At 41.7% G+C, this 26,340-nt stretch overlaps 1 protein-coding gene across 3 annotated transcripts; it reads right to left on the bottom strand.

Annotated features, from left to right (window-relative positions):
* Positions 1-216: 216 nt before the first annotated feature.
* Positions 217-26,340, bottom strand: ptgs1 (prostaglandin-endoperoxide synthase 1). 3 transcript variants are annotated; one of them, XM_049001221.1, is made up of 12 exons: positions 26,322-26,340; positions 25,753-25,860; positions 25,533-25,667; positions 22,194-22,310; positions 19,368-19,508; positions 10,411-10,554; positions 6,797-6,978; positions 4,950-5,033; positions 3,067-3,313; positions 2,593-2,879; positions 1,263-1,410; positions 217-914 (listed from the first exon to the last, which is right to left on the bottom strand). In XM_049001221.1, exons 2-12 carry the CDS (start codon positions 25,790-25,792, stop codon positions 559-561), a joined length of 1,881 nt encoding a protein of 626 aa, XP_048857178.1. In that variant the 5' UTR covers positions 25,793-25,860; positions 26,322-26,340; the 3' UTR covers positions 217-558. The 3 variants fall into 3 exon arrangements, with proteins under 3 accessions (XP_048857178.1, XP_048857174.1, XP_048857187.1); XM_049001217.1 differs by lacking the exon at positions 26,322-26,340 and adding an exon at positions 25,974-26,094; XM_049001230.1 differs by lacking the exon at positions 26,322-26,340 and having other exon boundaries at positions 25,581-25,667; positions 25,753-25,951.

Genomic DNA, 26,340 nt, shown 5'->3' with positions numbered 1-26,340 from the left:
CTAAGGTGTATATTTCAAGACAAGAACCACTTTAGTGTCATTTTGGTGCAGACTTTCTGCTACACTTCATCCATCCATCCATGAACAGTCACTAGGATCCAAGGACTATCCCAGAACCAACAAGAACAAGGCAGGGAATAACATATTGGAGCCCCCCCCCCCCAACATTCATCAGAGGTCTGTCATGCCTATACATTAAAATAATCAATTCATGTGCCACGTTAATGTCTCAATTTTATTAAAAAACATTTATCCTTCAAAATGACAAACATCACTAGGGCTACTTAACACCCACATCACACTTTATGACAAATTCCCATTGATTTTTTTTTCCCCCACTGCTGAGTTCCTGCATAGCATCACAACAGAAGATGGTCTGTGGGAGCTGATGACAGTCTGCGTGTGCCTGCCATGTCTCTGTGCCTAAGCAGGTCAGGGTTATGATCCACGCGTCAGATACAGCTGCAGTTCGTTTGTAGGAATGCGTATATATGATGGGTGAGAATGACTGTGGTGATGAGTGTGATACGTGAGAATGTGCAGTGGCAAAACGGACAGCTACAGTTCCGTGGACGGCTTGGGGCGGTCTCTGGGTGGGTCGTCGGGAATCTCCGTAGCGCTGAAGGACACATGTGGACACCACTTGGTGTTCAGACACACCAATTTCTTTAGGGAGGCAGAATTGACTATGTCGAAGCCGGTCTGTCCGCCGAAGGTGCTGGGTTTCCAGTACTCCGGGGAGCAAATGGGATTCCCCAGGAGCCCTTTGAGCGAGAACGGCGCTCCCATCTCCACCATGCTCTCTCCAAATATAGCTCCATGCCGCGTCCTCTCCAGCATTAGGCCGGGATAGTACTCCAGGGCGTCAATGTCGCCATACAGCTCCTGGAGCTCTGCTGCTATTTCCTCCTCGCCTGTGGAGCAGAGCAGGCACTGAGTACACCGAGAAATGGCCGAAGATACAGTGCTGTGCAAAAGTCCAAGGCGGTCAAAGAAAATGATGCTTAAATGATCGCTATGACGGTGTAAAACTATGCTGTTGTGCCTGTCAAAGTGTGTTAGCTTAGCCGTTTCAAAACCTTACCCCAGTATTTCCAGCAACCACACAACACATTAATGTATTTTTTGTGGGTTACAGTACATTCATTGATTACCATCGTAGCCTCTGAATGTCAGTGAGACCTGTAACTGTGGTCTCTGTACAGTAAGGCCCAGCTGGCAGTGTCACCTGCACTGCATGAACAGCAGGGCACCAATCTTACCCGTCAACTCGATAAAAGATGAATAGGGCTGGAGGTTGAACCGCTTCCTGTACTGGTTGAACGGCTGAAGGCGCAGTTGCCTGGACTCCTTCATGACAGTCAACGCCACCTTTGTTACTATTGGATGGAAGTTGCGACCGCCCCCTATCTGAAGGAAACGTTATCGTCAATGGACAAACCAAGAGCTCCAGTGTAGGACTGCAAAGCAGTGTTATTTTCTGAACTGCAAGCTTTTGAATTGTGGGGGGGACAACAAAATATGTAAAATAAGGGGGGGGGAGGGGCTTAAAAAATTGGGTGAAGCAGGACTGGATCTAGCTACCCATTTAATCAGCAAATAGGCAGAATACTTGAATACATTTAATAATACACAATGCTAACAAAATAGACAATAATTGTAACTAAACAGAAGTTGGTCATTATCACCCATGTACTGTGTTACTTTGCATTTGTGATATAGCAGATAATGACAAGCATCACATTATACGCTCACTCACAGTGAATTTCGTTTTCGCTCATTATCACCATTTAATCATTAATTAGAATAATTAATATATAAATTTTTTTTTTTATATCTTGTGATAGGAGGGTTTCAGAAATTTGAAAACATGTGAAAGATTCATCTACGTCTTTCAACTGCTTATCTTGGACAGAGTCACGTGCTGCAGAAGATTCAAAAGCTGATGGCCTCAGAGTTACAAGAAGCAACCAACGTTTCCGCTAAAGACAAAAATAGGGCAATTTGTCTTTGCTAAAAAAGGCGAGTCTTCTAGTATCTACGGGGATTGCAGTCTGCATGGTGAAAACCTGTAGGCTCTTTGTATTCGTGATTATTGTGTGTCCTTGAGACAAGGCACAGTATGGTAACAAGGCTGACCCTCACAGGTTGATTCTCTGAAATACCTGGGTTCAAGCAGCAGGGGTCACTGTGTTCAGCACTGAACCCAACTGTATGGCAAGGCCACTAACCCCCCCCCCCCCCCCCCCCAGTTCCCTGGGCGCCGCTATGGCTGCCCTTCGTGGACAACTTGCTCTTATTTTTTTTAAGAGCAAGTTGAGGGAGGCATAAAGACAATTTCACTAATTTCAATAAAATGTCGCAAAAAAATAAAATCCATCTGGTCTTTATCCTCCAGTAATTTGAACATCAGAACAAGCTATGGGACCAGCTAGGGACAAAGTGGGATGTCGCCACATATATATGAGCCTATGACAGAATTCAGTTGAAATGCCCTCAGTGAATTTTTTTGTGTCTTAGGTTGTGATGGTTCAAGTACTTAGGAGCCTGGATGCAGATGTCATTACACCCGTAACGGATATTGCATGATACCTGTCCAGCAATCTGCTTAGAAAAGGCTTCAGCTAGCTTCTCCACGCCATAGTGGGTCAGAACGGAGGTGTTGAAGATGAACTGGCCATAGGGGATTTCTTCTTCGTCTATCTTGAAACTGTCTGGCATCAACGGATGCCAGTGGTACAGTTGGTTAAATTCCACAGCAATGCGGTTCTGGTACTGGAACTGGACACCGAACAGCAAGGATGGGTCGAACTTGAGCTTTAGCAGGTAGCCACTCAGCTGCTGGACGTAGTCTTCGATTACAATGCGTATGGTTTCGCCTTCAAACCGAAAGACATTTGCTTTCAGTAAAAAAAAAAAAACACACATGCACACTAGCTAGATTCAAGTTGACTATACATTAGTTTCTCTGATGCTTTTTGTGGCAAGCGTGCTTGATAGAGCTCCGAGGGGAAGTAAAACTGAAAGTGCGTCGGAGGGCATCCTCCGTGCAGGGGGATCACTCACCGATGATGATGAGTCTGGCAGTCTGGAAGAGCTGCTCATCATCCCAGGTGGGGTGTTCCGCCTTCAGAATGTCGCACAGCCGGTTGTGCTCACGCAACCATAGTGTGGCATAGAGGCCCAGCCCGGGAAGCAGCCCGAACACCTCCTGGCCGATGGCCAAGCGCTGCTCCATTGGGACATGCGAGGGGTAGTTCATGCTGACGGGCACCTCCGTCACAGATGGGGGGTACACCTCACCATCAATCACCTGCATGGGGAGAAACAAGATTAAAGGGCAAACCCTACCGAGCGCCCACTGTGATTCTGCTCAGCTGGAAAACATCCGGCCCCCATCTGGCTCACATTCATATGTAAACAACTCAAGCTCTGAATTTCTATACGATTAAGAACATAGACATAACCTAAACTATGCAAGCAAAGCCAAACCCACTTCCTGCCTGTACACTTACTGTCAGGGAACCAGTAGAGAGACAGTAACAGATCATCAGGAATCATACCTCTGCTAACCGACTCCGCTCCATCTTCCCTGAATGCTTTTAATGTTGCATTTTATTTTGGTAGGTTCTTGCTTTGTTGGAAGATGTTGTGTAGCTCCTGCTACACTTGTACCTGGGCATTCATTGGGCGTAGTTGACTCCTTGACAGATGTAAAATTGTAATGTGCTATTTGCTATTTTGCAACTGGTTTGTGAACAACTTCCCCCATGTGCGAGTATGTGCATAGGTGTCAGTTAGAAATGCCCGTCCATGAGAAATTGTGCAATATCCCTTCTGAAGGTCTCTGTTTGCTGTGACTCTATGTGTTATAATACATTCCTTGTATTATAACACAATCACCATAAGTGGAATGGTGTCACTATGGCCTCGCATCTCTATTTTTAGTAAGAAAGTGAAAGAGAATGACATCTTGATACGTACCATAAGGTGTTGCATAAGGAACAACAGAGTGCGTGTAATGCAGAAGGAATGAAAAGGAGTACTAGGACAGAACACTGTAGCATTCCTTTTTCCAAAGCATGTCAACCTTTTCTTATGTGGAGAGAATTCTGGGATGCTAGGAAAGCAGAAAGCGCACACAGACATCTGAAAAGGCACGGCAGGAGATCGAGCCTTATCTCATCCGAATCTTGCAGAGTAAGCATTATGCATCACCGCAGAAATATGAAAGTAGGTCATAGTACGTAAGGCAGTAATTCAAACTGCATTCTTGTTGGTTAATGGCTAGTAGAGTTTTCAGAACATCTGATAAATCAGTTATTTAGGAAGCAAATGAGACAGAGGACAAAGATTCGTTTTTAGATTATATTAACTTGCGACTATAAAAGTCTCAGCAGAGCATAGGTTGTAGAGCAACAACGTATGAAGTTTAAAAAAAGCACAGACACATATAGACCAAATCCCAAAGATGATTCCTCCAACACAAGAGACTTGTCAGTCATAGCCGTTTCATATAAATATAAGATTTGGATCCAGAAACGGAATCTTGGAAATAAACACGGTGAAGAACATGAGCCTGGACCAGAAACATCTGCTGTACCAAATGGCAACATGAAAAATGAGAAGCAACTGAAGGTTCTCACCAGCAGTACACATGCCATACAGACACCTACAGTGATGTTACACAGTTGGCGTCCATGCTATAGAACAATGTTTCTCAACAAGCTTGGTTACTGTACAGTGATGTATCATTCCCATCCGTGGAGACCCGCAGGCGGTCCGTGTTCTTTGGTCCCTCTCAGCTCCCTACCAGACAGTTACATTTTTGCTCCCTCCCAATCGGGTCTGGGGGTCCCTGAGGACTGGGGTGGGAAACACTGCTGTAGAAACCCAACACAGGCCCTCCCAAAGCCTGTAGTTGACACTGTTATACACCACAACATCACCTGGTACTTCAGTTTCCCGTCCTTGTGCAGACGGAGTTTCAGTTGGCGGTCGAGATTGTCTCCATAGATGTGTCCCGCATCCACCTGAGAATATACAGACAGACACAGTCAGCACTACAAATAAATTAGGTTCCCTTCCCAGTGCTACGTACATACATTAATTGAGTTTTTTCTACTAGCCTTAGAGTACAGACCAGTGGATTTGAAAAGAAACACTCAATGGGTGCCTAAAATGCAAAAACCCAGCTTTAATTAAAGGCTATGGACAACTATACTGAAGTGTGCAGGAATTATAGCCCCCATTTTAAGAGAGCAATGGTTTTTGGACAAATTAATATCTTAAAGGCGATTTATATTTAATGCTGGTTGCAGATCCTTTGTATTCAGTGACTGCATGAGGTGTGGAGCTCATAGACATCAGCAGGTGCTGGGCTTCTTCCCTGGAGGTGTTCTGCCAGGTCTGTACGGCAGCCATCTTCACTTATTTCCCCACTTATTTTGGGGACATTTTGGCTTTAGTCTGGTCTTCGTCAAGTGAAATACATGCTCAGTTTGATTTAGGCCTGGTGATTCACTCAAATATTCCACAATTTCACCTTGAAGATCTCATTGGCTTTGGGTCTCTTTCATTCCAAAGTGCAGTCCAATGAGTTTTGATGCATCCGATTAAATCTGAGCAGATCAGATGTCATTGCATGTCTCATATTTTATCATACTGTTTTTATCACCGGTCACCTCAATAAATAAATGTCCCAGCCATAAAACTACCTCCACCGTGCTTCACAGAGGGGGGTGTATGCTGAGAATCCCTTCCTTTCACCACACTCTTCTCTTTCCACCACTCTAGTAAAGGTTAATCTTGTCCATGAGATGTTATTCCCAAACTATACAGGTCTTGTGATGTACTTTTTAGAAAATTCTAATTTAGCATACGTGTTCTTTAGCCTAACCTGTGGTTTGCATCTTGTGGTAAACTCTCGTGCAATCATCTGTTTACGGTCATCTCGGACACGGCTAGACCTACATCCTGGAAGGTGTTTTTGATCTGGCTGACATTTGAAAAGGGGTTTTTCTTTACAAGCGAAAGTGTTCGTCTGTCATCCTTGGTCTACCAGGCGATTTGGTATTTCCAAGGTTCTTTCTTTTCGATGTACCAAATAGAGCAAAACCAAATGTCTTGGAATATTTTTTCTTTGATTCTCCAGCCTCGCGATTGTCTGCTTTGCTGGCATCGACACCTCTTTGGTCCTCATGTCGCGTAAAAAGACTCCAAATAAAAACATCTCCAGGAATCAGCTTAAATTATGCATGAATTGACATTGTAGCAAAACTCACCTGGTTTTGCAGGGAACTCACAGGGAACAGCTAAGCAGCCTAGTGCCCAAATACTTTTGGTTTCTTATGAGGGTGGGGACATGTATAAAAATAGTTTAAACACAGCTCACCCAAAAAAGCTGTTCAGAGCCTTTGATTAAACCTGACAGTCTGCTCTTTACGAGCATATTTCAAATCCCTTTTGACTATTTACAGAGCTAAATAAAAACATCACAGTCCAAATACCTAATGATTACACTGTATATCAGTCATTTCATCTGTATATTTACAACTGGGAGGTTCCAAAGAATCAGTTAATATATTAAGAGAAATTAATGGACTTTGTATATTTCTTATACATTACATGAATGGTACAATACTGACAAAACCATGAGCCTTAACTCTCATTTATCATTGAATTTTCTGATATAGGGAGTAGGCAATAGCTGTATCTGTGATGATTCTTGCCATGAGACCCCTCCCTGCCAGTTCAGCGTAAACATGCCCTGGCTGCGAGGGAGACAGATACTCACACCATGGCCCAGGCCTTTCGTGAAGCCCAGCCCCATGCTGTTGTGAGTCTTGAAGAACTGGTGGGTGAAATGTTGAGCAAAAAAAGCAAACATAAGGTTGGTTCCCTGAGGGTCTGGTCTGAATGTCCTCCTTAGGAAGAACTTCTCCACCAACAGCTGGGCATCTGGAAGCTCAGCTTTTCCTACAGAAAAAGAAAATAAACTCAGTCAATCTTTGTTATGTCATCCTGAATGCTTAGAACCTTAGTGCCCAGCTATGTCACCCTGAATGCTTAGAACCTTAGTGACCAGCTATGTCACCCTGAATGCGTAGAACCTTAGTGACCAGCTATGTCACCCTGAATGCTTAGAACTTCAGTGCCCAGATATGTCACCCTGAATGATTAGAACCTTAGTGACCAGCTATGTCACCCTGAATGCTTAGAACTTCAGTGCCCAGATATGTCACCCTGAATGATTAGAACCTTAGTGACCAGCTATGTCACCCTGAATGCTTAGAACCTTAGTGCCCAGCTATGTCACCCTGAATGCGTAGAATCTTAGTGACCAGCTATGTCACCCTGAATGCTTAGAACTTCAGTGCCCAGATGTCACCCTGAATGATTAGAACCTTAGTGCCCAGCTATGTCACCCTGAATACTTAGAACCTTAGTGCCCAGCTTTGTCACCCTGAATGCGTAGAACCTTAATGCCCAGCTATGTCACCCTGAGTGCTTAGAACCTTAGTGCCCAGCTATGTGCAAAATGTTTACTTTGAACCAACTGATTTTGTTCTTTCCCTCCTCCTAACAAAGGGCTCCACTGTACCATTCCAAAGATACTTTCTTCCAAAAAAATACATAAGCACAAATTTATTTCTCATTCAAAACGCAAGAACGGAAGTCAGTAAAACTTATTTCCACAGAACTGTCAGACCACATTTTCTTATGACCACATTAAGAATGTGATGACTAATGAGGCAAGGCTGCTATCAAATTCATGAAACAAGTACAGCTACAAGCAGAGGCTAAAATGAAATTTAAACAATATTGTAACTGAAAGCACACATGGGTGAGAAAATTAACCAAAAACAGCTCCTGCTCCTGTGGTGGGCGAACAGAAACGTTGATCATTAGGCTCAACCCTCCTGAACATCTCTGCTTCTTGCTGTCTCAGGCCAGCTGGCTCTTTAGGCTCCATTTACTAACCACTTTCTTGACAAGATAAGATGTATAGTACAAGATAAAGACTAAAAGATAAAGGTTAAAAAGGCAGGATCACTCATTGAGCGTGGACTTCAAGGCTGTGAGTCTGTGCAATCGCAGACTAAATTATACATATAGATGTATAAATTATACACATCTTCTGATAATGACTGACGCACACCAAGTTTGCGTGACGATGCTGTTCTTCCGTCCTGTCCTGCTCTTCCCGAATAAATCCCGTTACCCCAAATTCCACCTGCCTGCCTGTTTCCTGCCCGCATCGCCTGCCTGAGCGATCACCCGCTTACCCAGCGACTGTTCGCCACGCAACCTGACACAATGAAATCGCTCACCCCTCACTCCAAAAAAATAAACAATCTGCATGGTATTTTAATTTAGCTTAAACTGTAGCCTGGCTAACTCATCAGCCAAATTGACATTCAAGCAGAAATGACCTATTTGAAGATGTGAGCTGGTGACACTCTGCGTTCACACTCGCTCCAACCGAAATCCTTCCCCTCCGCTGACATGCCCTATCCCCACGCACCCACCCAACCACAAACAACACATAGTGATAATCAGCTAAACAGCAGGCACCAAAGGTTGCCGACCGAGGGTGGGGGTTTACTAATTGGAAGTGCTGATCACCATTCATCTCGATGTAAAACGAGTGGGAGGCCAGATTTAATTATGATTGAAAAACATGTTGCATACTGTCTAAAACCAAATAAAGTAGTGCTTCACAGACTTGTTCCTTACACCTCGTACTTGTGCTTGCTGAAAGAGGGCTGGTACTCATCAGTATAGAGTGCCAGCATCTCCTTGTGTTTCTCTTTAGAGTACAGGCACCTAGTATCTGCTTGCATTGAATATCAAGGTGAGTACCGGCACCTGGTACTGCCATGGCAACGTGGCATGGAACAGAGAGGAAAAGATGATCTACTGGTGGTTCAAAAGACAAAAACTGAGGAAGGCATAAAGTAAAGGACCATGAGGGATCAAAAAAAACTAACTAGGAAAAAAATCTAAAAAGGTAACAAGGGGGAAAGAGTAACACAGGGAGCAGAACAGAAAAAAAGCCAATCAGAGCATCAGTGCTACACAATGACCAAATAGGGAAATGAACTAAAGCAAGAACTTAAATACACAAACCAGACTGAGCTAACAAGGACACACGACAGAAGTTTTAACTTAACAACCAATCAAAACAGAACACAATACAAGCAACAGGTGGAACAGAACTAGGGAGGTTAAACTAGAAAACACTAATCAAACATTGGAAATACAAGACTGACAGAAAATACGAGAAGTACAAAAAACCAAATGCTAACGCAGGGAGGGTGGACCACGAATGGGAGAACTATGAAAGAAAATAAACACTAAGAAAATCACAAAAGGCAAACAAAATCCCAAATAGGTGAGACTGGGATGTACTAGTCTCAAACCCACGACCCCCAGATCTACAGATGGAGCTGGATGCTCAGCTCACTACGCTGTGCAGCAGTCCAGGGAATGGGGGAAACGCATTAGGGAAGACTAGGAACTAAGACAGAGAGGGGGAAAGGCAGAATGGCCTGCAATGCATGCTGGCCAAATGGGGAAGGGTCACAGAGGGCGGGGTCGAAGGGTAAAGACCCTGACAGGTACTGAATAACACAGGGAGAACCCACACCTGATTTTATCCAAGCACTGCCTCCTTCCACCTCAGAAAATATTATGCTCTGTGTGAACCACAATTACAACATTATGCTTGATCGTCAAGAACGATACACTGCTTAAGAGCTTTAGTCATTTGCGGGGCACAAGAGGTATCTTTTGATACTTTATTTCTCTGTGTTTTCTGCAGGGTGGGTTGTTGCAGAGTGCTGCTAGTGGCAATTTCATCACTCTTTTTAGTGTTTAGTTTTTAGATGTTTATTTTGAATACTGGTGTTGTATGAACTTGTTCCGTACCTCCCCTTGATATTTTACCGGAGCACAGTTTTCAGTCAGCTACGTTTTTGTTTTCGTCGTTTGTGTTTAAGTGCTTCCACATTGAAGACATTTTGTGGTCCCTGTTAAGGACGAGTGCTAGTACATGCATACTGTATCGGTTTGGATGCACTGCTAATCGAAATCATGAATTTTGCTTTATAGTACAACAGGATCAAATATACTGCAAGGTTTTGGTGGATTAATGGTGAGTGATCAATGTGATTCTTGGTATTTGGGCTTGCATACTTCTCATGATGCTTTGCTAGTGATGCATCCTAATGCAGAACTGATTATCCTCCATCTAATTCACCTGGGGATCTTAAGGGTTTGATGTGATGGAGCAAGTAAACAGCAAAATGGGTATGCAGTCACACAAAGACACACAGAACATACAGCACTCTTCAGCTCGAACTGTCCAGCAATCAGCCAGTGTTCTCTGCCTCCTGGTGGGCTCACCTTTAGTTCCCATGGGCAAGGGACAGTCCTTGGGCACCGGGGGAAGGAGGCGTGTGTAATAGGTGATGTTGGAGTAGGATTCCCAGCTCAGGTAGTCATATCGGGAGTTGAAGGTTGGGGGGCTCGGGATCAGGTTTGACCTGGCTGATGACAGGAAAGACATGATTATGGAAATGATCAGGTTTGCAACAGTCTCATAGCTGATGTGCGTGCAGGTGCTGGCAGCGACAGTCATGTGAAATGCGCTAGCGTGCCGAGACGCAGCACTAGGAAACTATGTGAGTTCACCGAAAAAAAAAAAAGTTTAGTCAGGTTTTTTTTCGATGAGATTAGTACAGAAAGCACAGATAAGTAAAAAGAATAAAATAAAAACTTTGCATGCAGAGGGGGTGGGGGGGGGGGTTTAGCAGATTAGACATCTGAAAATGCTTCTTGGGAGCTGGATAATTGGCTGACTCAGACCCCACACTCTGCTCTCACCTCGCAAAGGAGAGTAAGATGGGATGATGGCGTGTGAGAAAACTAAAATATTCTAAAGTACCTGTGCAAATGCAGCATAATTTCATTAAACTATCCATAATATGTAACATTTTACTTTACGCCTCTGACTTGAATCTGATTGGCAGAGTAAATCCCAGTAAATCAGTTACTTTAAACGAATGTGGGCCGGCCGTGCACGGGCCACTGGTCCGGTTATCTTGAAACTGCCACCGCTGTTTGACCAAGGACAGAATTAATATTTCAGAGTCCAGTCAGTCTGTTAACCCAGGGGATGCGACAAAGCCAATGTGCTAACAGCTGCCAAAGTGAGCACCAAAGCTAACATCGTCACAGCTCCCACACATATCATTCATTGCTGAAGTGCAATCTTTCTGCTGCAGTTATCTGATAAGATATGGTGATCATCTTCACGGAAATGAGTGGTGGAGCCTGTTACTTTTATGCTATGTTTTGCATACTGCATCAACAGGAGTCAGAACAGATACATAAAAGGGACCTTCCCCTCATCGTCCAATATACCCCTAGCTATGTGACCGTAATCACAAGTGTACAAATAAACATTTCAGCCATTGCTGGACACCGGTCAATGTGGTACTGCATGCTATATATCAAGAAACCAATCACAAACCAATTCTGGTTTCTATTTCAGCTTCTTAAAACACAGGGATCGGAAGATGGAAGACGATTTTACTAGCACCCCAAAAATGCGATGGGAAGGTGAACAAGTCAACATTCTCTTGTGAGATTACACTTGTAACATGCAATCCTGTAAAGCAACGACTAGCAGACCACAGCTCCTGGTCTTGCCCTCCTGTGTCCCACACGCAGCAAACTTTCTTTACACTCTTAATTAATATAGCTAGTTACAGATAAGCAAAGAACCTCCCCGACCTCACCTGTCCCTAAAAATACCCATATCCTTCCCGTGCTTTAATATTTTGAACATTAGAGCTCATTGATCTGCTCCAAATTTGACACTTGCCATGAGTCTCAAAATTTTGGCAGTCTCCAACTCTGAAAAGCAGAAAGCCTGATCGATAGTAATCAAACTTAGATAATAATCAAAGTGCAGGCTTCCTTTATTGATGTTAAAGGATGGCCTAGTTGTTGTACAATCACAGTGCAAGCAGCTGAACACGGCGGAAAGCTGTTAGACTAATGCTGAGAGATTCTAATGTGGCGACTATGATGTAAGTGGCATAAAAAGAGTTTAAGTCAGTATTAATTTGACTAAATTTTATGCCAAAACAACTTGTTTTTAACGTTTTTATAATATTTTTGGAAGGGGCGGCACGCTGTGCAGTGATCAGCACTGTTGCCCCCCCCCCCCCCCCCCATGTTGTCATAGGGTTTCCTCCAGGTTTTCAGGTTTCTCCCCACAGTCCTAAACATGGTAAGGTGAACTGGAGTTACCAAATTGTCTGTAGGTCTGATGGCGTGTATGAATGGTGTGTGTGCCCTGTGATGGCTTGGCGCCCCTTCCCAGGTTATTCCCTGCCCAGGCTTCAGACCCTGCACAGGATAAGCAGGTATGGAAAATGGATGGATGATATCTTTGGTAGTTACATGCAAATTTGTGAACAAAAAAAGGGAATTTGGTTATTAGTCCTCTGAATCCTCACAAATCGCTTTAACAATGGCTGGTTGATGAATACTATCGTTATTCCATTTTTTTCCGATAAATGACATAATCTAGTCTGTTTGCAGGTATTTCTTCAAAAATAATTATAGCAAAAGGGAATTTAAAATGATAGAGCATCAATAATCTGCTAATCGAATTGTGGATGCCAGTGGTAAAATTTCCCAATCGGGGTGGGGGCAAGAGTGTTTTGATTGGGAGAAGGGAGGGAATCGCACTGGTAAATTGATCGACCAAATTTCCAAATTTTGCCCTGACCGTATTGTGGCTTATGGGCCCCTGAGGTGTAGGTTAGTCTTGGACTTTTGCAGGCATTCATTTAACGGAGTTCTCTCCATGTTATTTTGCAATTTGTGTACCACAGTAGCAGGATAGTATCAAAGGCACAGGAGACGTAATATCAGTCTTGTATCTCTGCTCTGTTTTCTTCTGTTATATAACTTTGTCCCGGTTCGCTAGGCGGTGAAACAGCTACATTAGCATGGCATTCAGCTGGGTAATGGTGAAATCTAGTCCATTACACCTGGGATTTGGGTAAACTTTGTTTATATAGAAGACTGCTGCTAAAAATGCAAATAACAAACAGGTTGCTATATTTTAAATAATCAATATCTTGTATCCATAAATGTAACTTCTGGGCATTGCTGCCTACCAAACCAGTGACTGAGTATTCGGGGGTTGCAACAATACTACAACAAAAGCAGACTAAAGTGAATCAAAGCAATCTTGTGAGACATCCTGTATAACATCTCAGTGCAGTCTATATATTTCACTTCTAAGTCAATTATCTATCTCAGCCAGGGGCACAGGATCCAGGGTGACAGAGGGACATGTACTCCCCATTATTTAATTTGGCTTAATTTGTCCCCCAATAAAGAGACCTTTGTATTTAAATTATTAAGACGTATGGCTGGGTATTGGCACTGATATGATTTGGATTCATAAGCTGATGATCTAATTCAATCTGATTTGATTCTGATTTAATATCAATCTGTTTAGAATGAGATATGAAATACTAAATGGCAGCTTTCAATATTTGGAGATTATTTTGCTTATTAGCCATAGGATAAGCGAGATAAACTTCTTTTTCTCTGCTCCCCTTAAAAGAACACAAGCTCCCTTGAAAGCCTCTCGAGAAACGTTTAGCGTGAGCTCTAAAAATCTTCCACTTTTGTGTTATAGGTTGTATTTTATTTTCCATACTACGGAAGCGCATTGCAGTCACAAAAGAAAAAAAAATCCTTATCTCGGAATTATGATTTACTATCTCGTAATCATGAAAAAGGCCAATAGCCTATAGATATCAATCGGCGCTAAGCTAGACTACAGGATAAGGCAGACCGTGGCACCAACGCAATGAATCAGCTTTTATTTTGTCCTTTGATATGAGATAAATATTACTGTTACTGACATTAGTGTATGTTCTCGGTAGTATGTCATCACTCCGCAGGCTCATACGTTTCAAAATACTGGAGTTTGTTTCGGGACGGGGAGTATAAGCAAACAAACAAGGAAATAAATAAACTAGATTTATTTATTTTTGCCCAGACATTTGACATCGGCTAAGTTAGATCAATAATTCATTTCCATTGATTTTTTTTTCTTTTGTGAATGCAGTACGCTCCCATACCGTACATTAAGGTTTCTAAAATAAATAATAAAATATAAATATTTCGATGTTGTGCGCTTATTAACTTATTAACTAATTAACTGTGTCTATTCCTGCTGTGGCCACCCATGTGTGGCGGCGCTGCACTCGTTACTACATTTACGTAGCCACATAAACTCCTCGTCAAGGAGTAGGCGCGGTATTTGAATTTAAGTCGTTAATTAAGAAAACAAAGTGTTTTTATTCAGTAATTCGGGCGGTTTTTAAGTAGTCAGGATGTCAGCGCGGAAACAACTCGGCTCGGACAATTTGGATTTATTATACAAACAAAGACAACGGCGACTGACAACAACAGTGCACCGTCTACAACTAGTCCTGTACCGCTAACGGGTCTTGCTGATAGTGTCCCTCCGCTTTGTGATTTTGTTTTTTGCTTGCTCTGATTAGGCTATTAAAATTATTGCGTGATTTTTATGTTATTCTTATGACGTTGTCCCTATATGAAATGCGACGCTATTAGCTTCCCGCATTAGTCGTAGTAGAATGTTTTTATTGGAAGCCCTTTTGCTGACCGCGCTGCCGCGCACTTACGCGTATGCACGTGCTTGTGACTTGGGAAGTCGTGGTGCACACCGGAAAGTAGCCCCCAGTCCCGAAAGCCGCTCTTTATTTCGAGCCTTGGGTAGCCGCCCTCCGCTTCGCCTTCATTTTTTTTAGTATAACCGCACATTGTGTCGTGGTTTATCCACTACATGTGTTTGGTGCTTGAGCTTGGAAGGTCACAGAAACTGACAGACCACGCGTCAAAAAACTACTGAAATGAGTCACTTGCATATAATGCATATAAATGCATATAAGATGTTAGTGACAAATAATATTTGTGAGTGTAAGAGGATACCATATCTTTAATATTAAAAGTACGTAAGTGAATTTAGCTTGGGTACCCTACGTATCTTCCTCTCCGTAGTTTATGACCGTGGAATTGCAGTCACCTCCTATTTCTCTCATGTAACTTTTAAACACAAATTTTAAAAGCTGGTAATTTTGTATGTACGCGTAAATCATTGGTCCAAAACGTAGTGCTCCCGACGTGTAGGGTAGTAACTGTGTACATGGAGGGGCATAATTTAAATGGTTAGTATATTGTATAAAAAGATGAATTAATAATAAATAATATTAATAAAGAATATTCGGTATATCTATAAATAAATATATGTTTTGCATTTTTGTATGAACTACAAACCTAAAAGTCTGAACTAACTAGGGCAGGGGTGTCAAACTCCAGTCCTGGGGGGCCGGAGCCCTGTGTAGCTTAGTTCTTTCCCTGTTCCACCACAAATGATTCAAGAGCTGTGTAGTAATTAGCACAAGGAGTTGAATCGGGTGTGTTAAACGAGGGTAAAACAAAAATTGTGCAGGGCTCTGCGCCCCCCCCCCCGAACTGGAGTTTGACAACCCTGAACTGGGGCAACAGCTATTGAGTAATAATCGAGTATTCTACCGACTATTCCATCGGTGAGTATTCTACCGACTATTCCATCGGTGAGTATTCTACCAACTATTCCATCGATGAGTATTCTACTGACTATTCCATCAATGAATCAAGTAAGCGGATAAGAAATCCTTTTCTTATTGAAGAGCAATAGTAAGTATTCAAAAGAAAAAACAGACAGGTCTCGTAAAATGAACAACTTATTAACTTAGAATCATTTTTAATGGTTAAACTGAGTACAATATCTGTCAAAAGAACTAAACCATTTTAGTGCATTTATGTACATATATGTATATATTTTTTAAGGAAACATTTTCTCAGCTCTTATGTACATGGGACTTTCAGGAAACACTATTGCATACCTTGGATCTTTATTGACCCAGCATATATAAGCTATATTTAAAAGTCAAGCCACAAATAACCGTAACTGTGCAGACTAGGGCTGCAGCTGTCGATTACTTTAGTAATCAAGTATTACTTGGGGGCTGGGTAATTTTTATATTATATTTATAATATATTATTTATATTATTATATCCCTTCCGGGATAGGCTCCGGACACCCCGCGACCCAGTGGGATAATCGGTTTGTAAAATGGATGAATATGGAATATTATTAATATTATCACTCCACCTGAGTTCACCATCTCTGTAACGGAACCGTCTCTTTGCTCTTTGCCGTTAGTGTATAGACAGGCTCCAGCTCCATGTTAATTAACTACGACAGCATCATTTTCACTGCTGTTGTGTTATCAGTGTTTTTATTGAGGAAAAATAGGGGCTGCTTGGGTTGAATCTCGTTATACTGTTTTATTCACACATATGCCCATAAATACGTTTCTATCGCAGGTCTATTTTAGTTGGAATGTGAGTGACACGCTCGCACGTACCATGTATTGGTTCCACTATGTGGACTGGATGCATAGACTGGGTGCTTTCTGTTGCATGAGATGTTGAATCATTGACGTTGTGCTATTGTGGTAAGCTAATTCGGTTTTATAATGGACACATTGTACAGTATTTTCGCTTTTTCTTTTGTTTGAAATGGTCCCAAACTATAGACATTTTTCGTCTTTTCTCTGACTTTCCTCGCTATTTTCCCTGTCTTCCTCCAATGTGCCATCAAATCAAACCTGCTACACGTAATGCAGCGTAAGCACACTGTGCGACAGTAATAATCCTCCGAGTGAAACACGCTGATCACTAAGCAGTACATAGTCGTGCGGATTACACGAAGCATCGAAGCAAAGAATTTGCATCGAGGATTTTTTTGTAATCGAGTTATTCGAATTCCTCGATTAATCGTTGCAGCCCTAGTGCAGACTTTTACTGAATATATCTTCCCCGAACACTAAGAACAATTTCGAAACACATTTCACTTTTTATATCTCAAGCACCGATCCACCGGCAAGCCAGAAGTTGCAATTTTTACATGGAGCATGCTAAATCTTTATTCCTTCATTTTTTAAGGGAAAAAAAATCGTTTGAAAAATTAACATAAAAATGTTAAACTTTCAAACAATCTTGAAACATTTTCCAATTGAAATAACATACAAATAATATTATACAAGGTCTTTCCATTTGGGCGAATCTTGGATCAATATTGGAGGAAATTTAAGCGAACAAATTTTAACTTTTTTTTTTGGGGGGGTGGCTATGACTGGCTATATTTTGCAAGCATCACAGGTTACGTCGTGGCTGCATATGATGATAACTGGTGGCTCGGATGTGTTGAAGAAACTATGCCCAGCACTGGAGAGTTGAGACTGAGCTTTTTACATCTCTGTCCTATTCATTCTCAGGGCATCCTGATAGACTTGTTATGGATCATCAGGATGTGCTTTTAGTAGCTGAACCTATGACAGCAACAGGGCAGACATACGCCATTTCAAGCAAAGGCATCAAAGGCTCGGAAGCCTACTGGGTATACTGGGAGAAGGATGTTGAGGATGTAGAGGCAAGAAGAAAATAGGAAGACCTGAGAGGAGGTTTATGGATGTGGTGAGAGAGGACATGCAGGCGGCTGGTGTGAAAGAGGAAGATGCAGAGGACAGGAAGAAATGGAAACTGATGATCCGCTGTGGCGACCGCTAACAAGAGCAGCCGAAAGAAGAAGATGATTTAATTTGGCAACAGATTGCCCAATTTGCATTTCAAGAAATATTTGTTTTTTTTTTTTTAAGTTGTTACTAAATAAAACAAAGAATTTGACTTGTGTAAATCATGTTGGCCGTGGATTTCTTCCTGTAGCATAGTGGCATATCTTTCGTTTGAGCAATATTACCATTATTTTCCTATTCTCATTGTACTCAAACAATGCTACTACAACACTAAATGCAGGCAATTCTCCATGTTAATTGAAATGTATTGATACAAGTGTCATTAATGCTTAGTAATTGTTAAAGGGGAAAAATACTGGACTGGTATGGATATAGGAAGATTCTCAAAACATCGGTAACAAGATCGGACTGGAAAAAATAATATTGTGTCATCTCTAGCTATGAACGTGAAATCTCATGTCTCACTGTCATTTTAACACTCTTCAGTGGTGTTAATGTCACATTTTTAATTATGGGTTTTAATTATGGGTTCAACCCATCCAACGGGTCAGAAAAAGGCTGGAAAAGTGGGCAGTCAACCTGAAAGGTCCCCACAATGTGATTAAAAACTGATTATTTTGACCGGGGACATTTTCAAAAGGGCGATTTTATAAAAATATGTGAATCTAATCTAAAAACCAAAAAAGCCCAAAGTCTTGTATTTGATATGGTTACTTATGGTTAAGGTTAGAGCTGGCTAGAGGTTAAGTAAGGTTTATCGTAGCTGGGATTAAGGTGATGCCCATAGAAATGAATGGAGAGTCCCCACAAAGATATAGATACCTAATCTGTGTGTGAGTGGGTGTGTGTAGAGTTTGTGTGGGTTATCTCTGATTTTTCAGATGTTCTTCCACAGTCTAAACATACGCAGTTTAAGGGGATTGCCCTTGAAGTGAGGTAGCATCCCATTCCATGCCCTGTGCTTCCTGCATGGCTCCTGAAACGCAATGACTGGAATTGATGTCCCCTGTGTGGGATTGGGCTATTTAGGTTATTGTGGTTGGAAGTCTCATTTACATCTCCTACATACACTGGAAAAACCAGTGGAAGATAATGGGACCGTAACCTAATCTATGTTATCCAAATATTTATCCAGGATGAACAGCTCATGAGATGCTATGCTGGTAACAGAGGCATTAAGACCTTTTAATATATTTAGTAGGAATCTCACTCAGCAACAAGACCCAGTATAATCCTGTCTGAAAACTAGAGAATATAAGTTTAAACACTAACCATGAACAACAAGAAGGCACATTCCCTGATCCGAGACCATTTAGGCTGAGCCACAGAGCCAGTTGTACGCCTTGCCAAGACAAATGCAGTGACGACTGTGCCTGTGTTATCTAGTTTCCTTTGCATATCCTCCACAAATTGTACATTTTAAATTTTTTTTTCATGCCTGTTTATCATCGATGTTCACAAGCCCTGCGGGGTTCCTCCCTGCTTCGAAACAATAGGGTCACAGAGGCTTGCACAAGGGTTCACACTTGTGCAAACGTGAGGTTGCTTTACACCTATAAGTATCCTGAAGCCCTGAGACACGGACACGAGAAGCGGGCTGTGTGTTTACGTGAAGTGACTCAGTATCTGTTCAGCTCAACTTGGAAGCACATGCCTGACCTGTCAGAACCACACGCATGAGCCAGTCCCGGATGAACGTTCTGTTTATGATGCTCCACAGCCACTGGAAATGAGTCAGGATGTAGTGGATCACAGCTGGACTGGGCTTGAAGAGGTGGTGGATTCTTGTCCAAAACTCGGCTGCAAACAGACAGAAAAATAGCTTAGGAGGATCACGGAAGGAGCCGTACCACATACATTAGGTGAACTCTGGAAGAATTATAACCATTTTGTACACAGCTCCCCCACATTTTAAGGCACTAAAACAATGTTGACAATTGGCTGTTTAGTTGTTGCACAATTAAACTGATATAAGTCCTAGAGCTGATCCTGAGTGTGTATTTTCATCAGGGATTTGATGCTGCTGTCACTCAATGTGAGAGGTGTTGATACCAGTAAAACAGTCCATCATGAGGGTGGAAAGTCAGAGAAAAAGAACATCAGGCACAGCAAAATCCAGTGTTACAAACGTTAAAGAAAGAACGGACAGGAATAGCAAATGGCCCAATAGACCAAGAAAGGCCACTGCAGTGGATGTCAGGTACTTTCACTTGCAAAGAAAAACCCCTTTTCAAATGTCAGCCAGATCAAAAACACTGTCCAGGATGTAGGTCTAGCCGTGTCTGAGACGACCATAAACAGATGATTGCACGAGAGTTTACCACAAGATGCAAACCACAGGTTAGGCTAAAGAACACGTATGCTAAATTAGAATTTTCTAAAAACTACATCACAAGAAATGTACAGTTTGGGAATAACATCTTATGGACAAGATTAACCTTTACTAGAGTGGTGGAAAGAGAAGAGTGTGGTGAAAGGAAGGGATTCTCAGCATACACCCCCCTCTGTGAAGCACGGTGGAGGTAGTTTTATGGCTGGGACATTTATTGAGGTGACCGGTGATAAAAGCAGTATGAAAAAAATGAGACAAGCAATGACATTTGATCTGCTCAGATTTAATCAGATGCATCAAAACTCATTGGACTGCACTTTGGAATGAAAGAGACCCCAAGCCAATGAGATCTTCAAGCTGAAATTGTGGAATATTTGAGTGAATCACCAGGCCTAAATCAAACTGAGCATGTATTTCACTTGCTGAAGACCAGACTAAAGGCAAATACATAAGTGAAGATAGCTGCCGTACAGACCTGGCAGAATATCTCCAAGGAAGAATTAGGTGATCAGTGTTGACACACCACAGCACACGGTGCACAACAATGAAATGTGTCCTCTGCATTTAACCCTTATGTGATATCGTGACATAGCAGGGGGCAGCTAATTCAGCGCCCGGGGAGCAGTGCTTGGGGGCGGAACCTTACTCAGTGTACCTCACTGGAGCCTTGCTGGTCAGGGATTCGAACCAGCAATCTTTCAATTACAAGTGCACGTCCCTAACCATCAAGCCACCACTGCCCACAAAATATTTCTGTTATCCATAGATAAGAGAGAGAGAAAGAAAGAAAGAAAGAAAAAGAAAAAGAATGGATGAATGAATAATCGAGACTCGAATCCTGGTTCCAGGATTTGCCTTAACGTGAGGCAGGAGTGCTAACCAATACGCTAACCGCTATGCCCAGCACCTGCTGCTGTCAATGGGCTCCACACCTCACACAGTCATTGATTACAAATGATCTGCAGCCAAGGATTTAATACAACAGATTTCATTAAGATATTATTATTATTATTTATACTTTTGATCCCTTAAAACCCAGGAGTTCTATGTATAAAAATGATTATATAGTTCAGCCAATAGCTATCCATGACTTAGAGGTAGCGTCTGCATTTTAAGCACATATAGAGAATTTAATTTCAAACCGATTATGATGGTATACAGAACCAAAATTAAATTGTTGTATATATTCAATCTTTATAAGAAGGGTGAAGAGAACATTATTTGCAATGCAAATATTACATTTACTGGTGGAAATTCTTAAATCCTTCTGCAGTGAAACTGGGGGTTATCCTTTTTATTAACAATATCATGGCAGTAGTTTGAAATTCATCTTCTCTGTCTTTCTCGAATGGAAAAATAAAGTAACTAAACGAAGGATTACAAAGAAGCTAACAAGCAAAACAGAAAATCCCACCCAGAAATATACAGACGCCTCTTAAGATATTAAATTTTAAAATCTGATATTTAAAATCATGAATTAAATTAACAGGTTCAATAAGGGCTGGAATGACATAAACGTTACATTTTATCCTGACTGAGCATGTGTGAAGGAGCTTAGTCCATTTCTGCTTTTCCCCACCTTCACCAGCTGTGAAACTGACCTCATGGTCAGTCTCCCCTCAATGAACAACAATGACATCATGTGTCAGCAGCCAATCACTCATTTCTTTTCATTGCACGGACCAATCAATGAACCCAGCCAGTTTGCACACAGTCAACCTTCTAGACTGCAGGTCGTGCACATTTCCCCACTGTGGGACACACAGTGCTTCTACTGAGCTCCTGAGTTTCAGATGTGGTTCATAGAACAGAATTATAACAAGAATATATACAAGACTGTTAAAAGGGGACATTTCTAAGAGTGACCCCCCCCCCCCCCCCAAAATAGATATCTATCATTAATACCACAAAAACCTGAGCTGGTTTTGTGTCAAAATGTTGTGCAACGCTTCTACACGCAGCTTCAGGAGCTGTGGGTTTTCATGTGGGTGTCAGATTTGCCGAATTATTTCACTCAGGTGCTGCTTGTGAATATTTACAGTTCCTGGCTCTGGAATGTCTTACAATCCTCCTCACACCAAGCCTCTTTCTCCTACTCCTAGTTACTAACGTCCGTTTTGAAGATCCGACATAAAAAAAAAAGGTTCACTTACGAATAGTGCAGTTTTCTCCATAGTAACCAGTACGGGTGCAGTCACACTGGTAATCGGCCAGGCCAACCCTCACACATACACCCCAGTGTTGGCAGGGGTAGTGGCAGCAGAGGTTAGCTGTGGTGAGGGAACACAGCATAGATTTCATACAGTGGCTCGGAACTGATCAAATTCATTAAACGAAAAAAAAAACTTGTTTACACATACACACACACACTGTACATACACACACACATACACACACACTGTACATACACATATACAGCCACAAAAAAATGAAGAGATCACAGCAGAAGTTTTGTTTCACTCATTTCTCTCTTTATGGGTGTGCGTCTGTGAATAATATACTTTTTTTTTTGCAAACTGCAGCCTAGTTCATCCCTATTTATCATTAATGAAGAGCTTTTCCATTGCTTTTTGGGACTTAAGGCCAGTTTCTGTCCTAGCAGTGCACTTCACGCCTGCACTTAATGTTTTCCATTCCTTTTGAAAGTCATTTGATGTCATTCTCCGATTCACGAGAAACTGTCAGATAAGTTAACGGCCATCTCGGCCATTAGAATGTCGCTTCCGCCCTCTAACTGGCTGGTCTCTGGTCATTTCCAGTGTCTCCTGCTTCACCCTGTAGTTGTGTATTACTGTCTTAGAAACTTTGAGCCTGGAAGCAGCCTGCCTCGCAGTGTAGCCTTCTGCCAGCAGAACCAGGATTAAACCAGGATTTAAAAATGCAGGTTTGTTTAATAAAATATAGTGTGTGTGTGTGTCTGTGTCTGTGTGTGTGAGTGGGTATACCTTACCTTATGGGGACACAATGTACCCACAACGTGATGAATACCCATTTTCTTCCCTTATGGGGAGTCAATTTAATAAATAATTTATTTATTAAATATGTGAATATTTTGCAATGAAAAAATTAAAAATGCAAAATCTCTTGTATTTTGTTTGGTTACTTATGGTTATGGTTAGGGCTGGGTAGGGGTTAGGGTCCAGTGTATTTAGTCCGCAATTCCGTTTGTTTCCCCAGTCTGACCATTGAAGTGTTATGACGGTTTCTGTCCTGTCTGCCTCGCCGAATGTCTATTAAACCCCTTATTCCCGGTTCCTCGTCTTCCTCACCTGCTTCTCATTCTGCACAGTCATGACAACTTATAGCACGAGAGTGTAGAAAGCAATGAGCCATTAAGTAAAAAAAAAAAAAAAGAGGTGATGATATTTCTAGTTTTTACTTCACATGCATTCATTTTGCCTTTAAAGTTTTTTCATTTGTTATTATACTGGTGCATATTACTTGTACGTTGGATTGCATTGTGCGTATTAGTATACTAATTGCATGGAATGCAGGCATAGGTGCCGGGTCTCTTGCGCCCCTGAATAGGATAAGCGGGTACAGAAGCTGGATGGATTGAGGGCAACTATTGCCTATTTCTATGTTACACAAAACGCAAGGTACCTCTCAGTGTATAGCTTTCTATCAACAGGTGAACCCAGATAATCAATATAAAATGGGATCACCTAAACCAGCGAAAGTTACCTTTAAATGGAGATGAAGGATCAGCAGAAAAAAGAAAGGCATGAATTAGCTTCCTGGGGACACAGAAGCGAAAAACCCACAGAGGAAGTCATATGACTTCCCTTTACCCTCTCCAGAGGCATATTTTTATTAAGATAATTAAAAATAGCCTCATTCCGTTTGTCCATAAGAGTATGAACGAGAGATTAACAGGCTGTAGGTTTATCACTGTCAGTTAACTCTTTTTTTTCTACTGGTGCATGAACAGCATATCCCCTTATGCAGAAAACACCTGCTACCATGCCAAGGGGAAAATACATTTAAAACCATGCAACAGCCAGTTGTGTAATTTCCAAAAAAAAAACTTTTTTTCTCTTCCTATGGGTCAAATAGCGGTGTCCGTCAAAGGGGCACGTTAAAGTTACTCAATATTCTTAAACGATATCTTGCTCGGCTACGAAGCAGAAATATTATTCTAATGAAAAAAGTAAAAGAAAATCCAGTTCATTGTTATGCTTCCGTTACATATGCTTTCCTCTCTCTCCTGCTCTCTAAGCAAGTTTTAGAGGGCTGGGGTTCATTGCCATGCCAGGGTGGAACATGGGAAAAGAGACATTCCAATGTACCTGTACACCTACTTATGCAAATAGAAAATGAAACATAATTTCGTTTCATGTCCAAGTATCTACTTCCTTCATTAAGGAACCAAAATTATTTATACACATGGGCATTTTAAAATGATAAATAAAGCGTGCAAACATTTCCATGTAAAGCCAAGGGTATAACACCGTTTCACATTCACGTAAATATTTCTCACCGAATATCCGGCCGGAAAATAAAACAAAGGGTTGTCCGTAAATCATGCTTTTGCAAAGAGCGCTAAAATGTCAAGTAAAGACGTGTTTATATTCTGATACTGGGCGCAGTCATCTTCACCATATCTTATCAGACATTGTTTGAAGCGATGTTTCATATGTGCCTGCTCCCATTACAAACCCTATCTTATGTTTGTACAGTTTTCCCCGACTTGGGAACATTAAGTAATCTTTCTATTTGTGGAAAATCAAGTACGTCCAAACCTGGCTTTTAATTCATTTTTGATATCTAAACATTCAGGCTTTGCTAACTGCCAACAGGTTTAAAAACTCGTGAAATATCAGATCCTAGAAACGAGGAAGTTGCTTCGTGGAAACATACACAATTTTGACCGAAGGAATATATTTATTAATGTACTTTATAAATGTCATGATATAAGTATCTGGTGCCTTTTTATTCAAGGGGTACTCTCTCTCTCTCTCAATGCATACGTCATCTTGTTACAGTAGTTGTATAAATGACAATAACTTGCTTGCTTAGTCACCATCGCATTATTTTGAAAATATTTAGGCTACTAATCTTTATATTTACGTCTGTGTATACACAACCGTTCCCAAAGTTTGTTCACATTTGCGCACACCCCCGTTACCTTCGCCAGCTTCCCAAAGTAGGGAAGATAAATCTTAAGTTATCTCGCAGTTACATGCATACAGGGGGATGTAGCAGGCAAAAGCCATACATTCTCCGATAGCCGCAAAACTCAAATATTTAAATACATATATGTGCCGCGATGCTGTTTGGAGAAACTATGGATGAAGACATACGGATAATACAAAAATCTATTTAAAAACGAGCGGACTAGAATGGTCATTCATAAAACGTCTCACGCCCCTTCCAACCCACCGAGGACCGTTTCAGTGGAGTATATGTCATTGCAGGATTTTTAAAACGACTACTTTTAACTATTGCAAACATTCCATCAGACTAGAAAAGAAAGAAGTAGCCTGTGTTACCGATAGGAATGAGGATTTTTTCGCGATCCCCTGAAGACTGGCACTTACTGGCACTGGTTTTTGCGGCGTTCCCCTGGTCTCCGTGACACGGCCATAGCAGCAGAGCAAGTGCGCAAATCAACCTCAGATGGGTCACTGCAAGTGCAAAAATCGCTAATTGTAATTTTTAAACAATCAAACACAGCACAAGGACACGCGACTAATTTTTCTTCATACTTACGATTCATTTTATGACAAAGCTCGCGACCTGCAGCTAACATCCACAGCGAAGCGGTGTAGATTATGGAGTCCGCTCATATATGTGTACACATAGCAAACGCGTAGTTTCCTGATTGGAAAGATATGATCAAATCAATGCATCAAAGCTGTTACTGCTCCACTAACATTTTAACCGCGTTTGAAAGTAAGTTCTAAATAGGCAAGCGTGGAAACGTGTCGTACCTCCCCCACAGCCATCTGCGATGTAAACCGTCTACGTAAAAGGCTGCAAACAGACAGATTACCTTTCGCCATCCCATACGCGGAGAAAATATATTGTTTTTTTAATGTTTTAGTAGGCAGAATGGTTTATTTGGTCACCGAGTTACTAACACCACCTAAGTCGCACTATTTAGGACATAAAAAACAGAAACTGCTGTTCTTTTCCACTCAGCTGTTACTGCCCCTGCGTCATTAATGACCCCACAGGCTGGAACATAACGTACATCAGGGTACCCCAATTATTTTCAATAGGGCAATACAATTCCATTAGCAGCACAAAACTAAACGCTAAACGGCGAGAGGGTTTACCCGTGATGATGGGATCTGT

Source organism: Brienomyrus brachyistius, chromosome 2 (assembly GCF_023856365.1).
Source record: "Brienomyrus brachyistius isolate T26 chromosome 2, BBRACH_0.4, whole genome shotgun sequence".
NCBI classification, from domain to species: domain Eukaryota; kingdom Metazoa; phylum Chordata; class Actinopteri; order Osteoglossiformes; family Mormyridae; genus Brienomyrus; species Brienomyrus brachyistius.
The sequence above is the reverse complement of the archived record's forward strand: the minus strand, read 5'-3'. Positions and strand labels throughout refer to the sequence as shown.

Bases quoted from the DNA above. Each gene is read 5' to 3' on its own strand.
- ptgs1 (XM_049001221.1), bottom strand. From the start codon at position 25,792: ATGTTAGCTGCAGGTCGCGAGCTTTGTCATAAAATGAATC. The intron at 2,880-3,066 runs GTGAGTGATCCC...TTCGGTTTGAAG, and splicing joins TGCCAGACTCATCATCATCG to GCGAAACCATACGCATTGTA. The intron at 1,411-2,592 runs GTATCATGCAAT...CGTTTCCTTCAG, and splicing joins CTAAGCAGATTGCTGGACAG to ATAGGGGGCGGTCGCAACTT.